This window comes from Fragaria vesca, linkage group LG2 (assembly GCF_000184155.1).
Source record: "Fragaria vesca subsp. vesca linkage group LG2, FraVesHawaii_1.0, whole genome shotgun sequence".
In the NCBI taxonomy this organism is placed as follows: domain Eukaryota; kingdom Viridiplantae; phylum Streptophyta; class Magnoliopsida; order Rosales; family Rosaceae; genus Fragaria; species Fragaria vesca.
The window spans coordinates 12,675,580-12,682,940 of NC_020492.1; the positions used below are offsets into that span (position 1 = coordinate 12,675,580).

The 7,361-nt window shown below is 41.7% G+C and overlaps 1 protein-coding gene across 1 annotated transcript; it reads left to right on the top strand.

The window, feature by feature from the left end:
- The first annotated feature begins 176 nt into the window (after positions 1 to 176).
- LOC101296745 lies at positions 177 to 1,948 on the top strand. Its single transcript, XM_004292430.1, has 2 exons — positions 177 to 1,347; positions 1,562 to 1,948. The coding sequence occupies exons 1-2, from the start codon at positions 202 to 204 to the stop codon at positions 1,946 to 1,948; spliced, it is 1,533 nt and encodes a 510-aa protein (XP_004292478.1). The 5' UTR covers positions 177 to 201.
- The last annotated feature ends 5,413 nt before the right edge of the window (positions 1,949 to 7,361 follow it).

Below are 7,361 nucleotides of genomic sequence, written 5' to 3' on the forward strand. Positions count from 1 at the left end.
CGTGTTGGGCATTGGTTTTTCTTTCTTCTTTTACTTTTCATTTTATGAGACCAAACGAAAAAAAGAAAAATAATAAGTGAATGAGCTGTTCATTCGGTTTTGTGTTGGGACTTTTGACTCCCCAAATCAATTAAATTCAGCCGAGCAACGCATATAATAATTAGAACCTCGAGTTCATTGAGCGTAGTACGTTTTTTGGCAATGGCGAAAGCACCTCCTCCAGAACTAGTAGAGAGATCCCCCATGGCCATAGCAGCCAGCAGCAAAGTAGCTCATCATCATCATCATCACCAGCGCCCTACTTCTACTAATTCTATGTCGTCGTCTTTCTTCTCCCCAAAACTCTCCATCTACATCCTCTCTGCCTGCGTCGCCCTCTTTGTCATCTTCCACATCCAGTCCCTTCAAACTCCTCTTGATTCCATATCGTCGCTGCCTTCATGGTCTCTCAATAATGTCATGCGCCGCCAGTGGCAGAGAGTCGACAACAACACCACCACCACGGCGGAAGAGGAGAACAACCACACCGACTCGCTGAACTCACTAAGAGACAGACTCCGGCAATCAGTCACGTTTCTCCCGCTCAAGGACTTACGTTACGCCCACGCGGCACTCGTCGGGCACACGTGGTTCATGAGCTCCATGTACGACTCGAGTGACCAAGAAGGTGAGGTCCAGTACCAGCACTTCCCTTCACATTCCTCCAGCAACAGACTCCTCTGCCTCAAAGGCCGCGACAGCCACGACGGCTCCTGGAACTCGTACGCCCTCGCGTGGCCCGACGCGCTTCCCCACAACGCAACCCTACTGACCGGCCTCTCCTTCATTTCCTACAACCACTACGACTACGACAACATATGGCACGGCCTGTCCGCCCTCATGCCCTTCGTCGCGTGGCACAAGAAGCACTCATGCGCCAATTCACCCGAGCGGTGGATTTTGTACCACTGGGGGGAGATTAGGTCCGGGATGGCACTGTGGCTGACTAGTCTCATGGAGGCTACTTTCGGGGGGCCGCCTCTCGTGGAAGTGTTTGATGGGGTTGAGGAAGGGACGGCAGTCTGTTTCGAGAAGGCGGTGGTGATGAGGCACAACGAAGGTGGGATGTCTAGGGATCAGAGAATGGAGGTCTATGATCTAATGAGGTGTAAGGCAAGGGCTTACTGTAAGGTGATCAGCTCAGACCGTCGGAGCAGGGAGATTGGGATGACGTTGTTCATGAGGACGGGGCCGCGATCCTTCCAGAACGAGAGTGCAGTGGTCGGGATCTTTGAGAAAGAGTGTGCCAAGGTCCATGGTTGCCGCTTGATGGTCGCTCACTCCAATAACCTCACTTTCTGTGACCAGGTGCGCATGCCATATTATCATGGCATAGAAGACTCGGTATTTTCCATTTGTGCATCCTTATTACATGATCCATCTTTATATATGATCGATCAAGCTCTTATATATTGTCGCAGATGTGATAAAGTACGTACATACAAGAGACAAGAGTGTACAATATATGTTAACTCACGTACGTACGTACATTGTTGAATAATATATGTCAGTCTTATTCCAGGTGAAGCTAATGAGCAGGACAGACATATTGATATCCCCACACGGCGCGCAGTTAACCAACATGTTCTTAATGGACAGAAACAGTAGTGTGATGGAGTTCTTCCCAAAAGGTTGGCTAAAACTAGCCGGTGTAGGGCAATTCGTGTATCACTGGATCGCAAGCTGGTCCGGTATGAGACACCAAGGTGCATGGCGAGACCCGAACGGCGAGATTTGCCAGTACAGTGAAGATGATCGCCGTTGCATGTCCCTCTACAAGAACGGAAAAATTGGAATCAATGAGACATATTTTTCTGAGTGGGGTAGAATTACACTTAATCAAGTAAAGAGAAGGAACATGGAAGAAGCAGGAAAGGGTGTAAACTTTACTGGCTGCATCTGTGGGTGACTTTATGTCTTAATTTGGAACCCCGGCCATTTGATATATATGTAAATTAGATATGCGTTGTTATTGTTTAACCAGGTTTGTAATCATGCATATTAATTATATTGTTTGAGCATAAAGTACTTATAATCAGGGTAGATACATTTTTGCAAGCTGATATCCGTAAACACATTGGCGCGCAACCAGGGTCTCTATTGTGTTGGATTTGTTAATTTATTTCTCCAGGATGTTAGAATATTCCTCTGTTATCTTTCCGGCCAATATTGTGGAGCGTATTTTGGCTTTACCGGTTAGGAACCGTGATTATGATGACAGATGAAATTGGAGAGAGTCGTAAAGGTCGTTTTACTGTCAAATATGCATATCATGTAATCCGACGTCGGGTTTTGGAGGAAGAATGTCCAATCCTAGTGCGTGTCTTTAGAAACATTAAATTAACTTTCTTGATAAAGCGAATGTACTTTTGATTGTTGCAGATAAGTGTTTTAGTACAAAATTTGTCGCCTAAGTGTCAATTTTTGTCACGTTAAAGCATTCGTCGCCCAATAGTTATGGCCTTAACGTGGTGGAGTAAGAACTTAGACGACGGACGCAAAATAATGGTCGCCTGAGTCTTCGTTTAGGTGACTATTCACTTATCGTTGCTTGAGAAAAAAAAACTGACACATTAAGGCGTCTAAATTATTGTCACTAACAATATTGCGACGATTACAATTATTTCGTCGCCTGATTCTTAATTACTAAGGCGACAAAATAATTATCTTTCGTCGCCAGAGTTGATTCTTTTTCGTCTCTGGGTACTTTAATTCTATATTTTGTTTCAATGCTGTAAATTATATTTATAAATTATTGAAAAATTCTAACTATTATTGATTCTTGTAATTATGCAGCCAATTTTCAAATGCACGTTCAAAGTTTAAAGTTCAAAAAACTGTGGAGCAAATCAAAATCATAATATAGAAGAATGCAAGTTCAAACTGAAACAAAAGATCAAATTAAACCAAGTTCCAGGAACTAGGTACAGACAAACAAAAGAAAGCAAGTTCAATGTTCATAGTTCAACCCTCCCTAATACCCTAGTCTCCCATAGTCCTATAGACACACACACACACAAAGTTCAACAAAAGAAGAGGCAAATATCTGAAGTTCCACAAAAGCAAAAAGCCATGGACATGTGTTAGCTTCAACCATCAACCTCAGACTGTTGACATTCTTGTCGGCTCGGCTGCAACTGCGTAAACTTCTCCACCATCCGAAGACGATGCTCGTAATCAAGGATCTACTCCTGGGCTACTCGGACCTGCTCCTGGCCTTGTGATGCCTCCTCCTGAGCTTGTCAGGCCTCCTCTTGGGCTTGTCGGGCCTGCTCTCGAACCTCCTCAAGAACTCTATCATTGGGACGGGATATCTAAACATTGATGAATGAAATAACTTTACCATTCTTACATTCAACACAGAACATAATCATTTGAAATCACAAATGACTTCCATAACAACCAATAATTCAATATATATATATATATATATATATATATAATCACTTTTGCTACATCATAATCACACATGCATATTGTATCGTAATCCCACAAACTAAAATATCAACAATATTTGACTGGAATTCTTCACCGGAAACTCATAGGAAAACATGGAAGATGTGATGAAAAAGAGAGAGAAAGAGATCATACCAAGCTAAAGCTAATGGGTAGAGGTTGACAAAGCTTTATGATCACCGAAATGGAAGAATTTCACACTGAAATGGCAAAATCCGAGCAGAAATTTGATTTGGCAGCTTTCCCCATTTTCTCTCGTCTGTTTCAAATCTGAAAACTAAATGAGAGATTATAAACTGAGTGAGTTTAGTTAGGCGAAGAAGCTTTTTTGTCGCCTTAGAAACTGACTTTGTCGCCTAAGACAACTTCAGGCGACGAAAAAACTTGTTCAGCGCCTTAGTATATAGTTGATAACTTAGGCGACGAAAACATCTTCGTGGCCTGATTGTCTACTAAGGCGATGAAAACATCTTTGTGGCCTGAGTGTCTATTAAGGCGACGAATCATTTTCTTGTTCGTCTCCTAAGTTTGTTTAGGCCACGAACACATTTTTGGACGCCTTACTCTGAACTTAAGCGACGAAAAAGATTTCTTCACTATATTTTCATCGCCTAAACCCTTTTTTCTGGTAGTGTTTGTCGACTCTAATAAATGTTTTGTCGGCCCTAATAAGTGTTTTCTTCCTCCCGTCTTCGCTGAGGTTTAAAATTGGTTGACTTCTTGATTATTTGTAGGACTATAGAACATAGAATAGAGTAGTGGTCCAATATAAATATATTAAATTAATTTAATTTAAATTATGAATAGATCATTGAAAAATTAACAAACCCCCGAGACGTGCGTAACTCTCATTCTAATATTTACATAACCAGACAGCGGCAACAACTCCAAGGGCAACCGAGCCGGCTACGTTGATCTTGTTCAAAACAACACCTTCACTCGATGGGCCAGGTGCAGAGGCTGTAGTGGGAGGAACTACCTCAGAGGTAGGTAATGTTGGGGATGGTGGAGACTCCAAGGAAGTTTTTGGAGCAGCTTCTGGTGATGTCTTGGAGCTAGAAGGTGAAGTCTTAGAAGCAGGAGTAGGCTTTGGAGCATTGTTCCCATGAGAAGGTGGAGGAGTTTTTGTTGGTGCAGCAGGTGCAGGTGCTGGAGTTGCTGAAGTAGGTGGTTTAGCACCCTCATTATCAGGTGATGCAGCTGGTCTTGATGATGATTGAGATTGTGTGCCGGAGGAGGCTGCGTTCGTGAAGGCTACCAATAGTGCAGCCATCAGAACCGCCACAACAGACCGTGTCATTGCCATTAGAGTTTAGAGAGAGAGACCTCTAGGTACTATTAGGGGGTTTGTGAATTAAAGAGGTAAAAAGTGAATGATGGATCGAGGAGTATAAAGAGGGAGCTTTTATATAGGAACTCAGTTAATAGATGACCATTGGATAGTTGAAACAAATTCATCTTCATCCGAAAACCAAGGGAATTGAGTGGTGGAGATTTTCTAGCTCCTTGCCCATGAAAGCAATGTTTGTCTTTTTTTTGCAAATTTTAGTTGGTGGTTACAGGTAAAGCTAGGCTAATGTTAGTAAAGTTAGCCGTAAAACGAGTAGAATGGAGAAAACTATATATTAAATCCAACCATTTTTCTTTTAATAAAAGAGTCTATAGTAGGCTATTTAAAATAGTTAATATTTTGGTCTCGAAAAATTAATTACACTATGATTTTTAAGGAACCATTGTTTAAGGGTTAGTTACTGCGTTGTCTAGAATAAATTGGATGAAAGTATACAATTACCTTAGAAGGAAATGGAAGGAAATATGGTTGTATTGATAAGTTCAGATCTAGAGAGGACCTCTTTAAACTTGTAAAGTGAGGATGTTTTCAATTCTAATATGTATTATGACAATCAAAGCCACTCATCCCCTAATTACCTACCCACATATGAATCCTACAAAACATTAGCCAAAATAAAAAACTGTAGTCGGTAGTTGGGAACTACATTCCCCGCCCATAGACCAGTCATGAAATTTGTAATCACGATGTATATCCTACCTCGCCATGATGAAAGATCATCGGTACCACGTCAAGAAGGTGCTTCTCCATGCTCCACAAGAAGACACCATGATAATAGTTATGTATAGTTTGTCTCACATTGATAACATGTAAAAGGAGAGAACATTCCTTAGCTATAAAAAGAAGGTTTCCCATATGTAGGAATGGTGGAATATCTCTCTCCTGATCCCAAAGGCATTTGGCCATGATAATCGATTCTAAAGTGGATGTAGCCATGTCCTCAGATGACATGGTGAACCACTATATGTCCTTGCCTCTTGCTCATGTTGTTTCTTGTTCATGTTCTTGATCCACCATGATTCTACATAATTATCGGGATTATGCAGAAACATTTAGCACCGTCTGTGGGAATCAGTACTAAAAGTCTCGTTGCTCTACCAGTAAGCTCATGCAGGGAGGTCAACCCAAGGTATCCAATATGCAGGCCTAAGCCATCACGGACCCAACACATCAGGAGGAAGTATGCAGGCCCAAGCTACCAAGAGAATGGCATGACCCACTCAGGTTCATGACCCAGCCCGTCTGGGTTCCCTTTTAGCATCGGGACGTCAGAGAGCCAAGCCGCCTGCCCGGGTTCATGACTGCTGCCTCCAGCCATCACCCGGAGAGGATTCAACGGGACCCGGAGTTCGCCAATGGCCAAGATAGACTAGTCATGTCGGCCGAGAGCTTCGTCGGTGACGACCCATTCCTCCCGCTGCCCGATCATCTTCTTCTCCCGAAGACTCCAACGCCGGGTTTGATGGTTTCTCTCCCGGAGGCTCCAACGTTGGGTCCGATGCGGGGTCTGATGCATCCCCCGGAGACTCCAATGTCGGGTCCGACGGCTCCTCTCCCGGTGACCGGTCTCTCGCCAACTAACCTCCCGGTGACGTTGCCTCAAGCCCGTCAACAGCTAGCCTCCCGTTCTCCGGCTAAGGAAAGAAGAGGAAGTCGGTCTGGACACCCGTGATTCTACTCTGGGCACCCAGCTCGGTAGCAGCTTTCGGGAGCCCAGAGGATGTCACCCGGAGGCTGTCAGTGGTTTTCTTTCGGGAAAAAAGGAGAAATTTTAAATACACACCTCTAATATCTTAATACACATCTTTTACTTAATACACCACTTATCAAATTTTTCATTTCAGTATTATACTTAATACACATCCCAAACTGCCTAAAATGCCCTTAATTTATGAAATATTCCGTTATTTATATAATTAATATATATTTACTATTTGGTACCTTTTTTTACATATTATTTCGTCTAATTTTTGCTATCATCATTCAATTTATAATCAAATTATATTGTTGTTATATCCCAACTCCAAATCACCAATACAAGTTTTCAAAATTCACAAGCTAGTACAACTGTAGAAGTATAGTAGCTATTAAACATAGATAGCTAGTTATTCGATAAAACATGTCATGATAAATATGCAGTACTTAACAATATGATCTACAAGATCAAATTAAAGCTGATAAAGATGCAGTATTTGACAATATGATCTGTAAGATCAAACTAAAGCTAAAACGGATAACAAAAAAAAAAAAACAACCCAAATGAATTGTGGAGAAGAATTGGGGTTAAGGAAGAAGACGTACTTTCAACGATTTTAGGATAGAAAACGTTGGAAAGAATACTTTTAGAGCGATTTTTTTTTTAATAATAGATGTATATTTTGGTCATTTAGCTTACCTATAAAATCTCAATAGAAACATAAAATAATAGGGGTGTGTATTTAAAATTTCTCGAAAAGAAAGATAGTAGGCAGAAAGAAAAAAAAAGGGACGAAAAGGAAGATGACAAAAAAAAAAA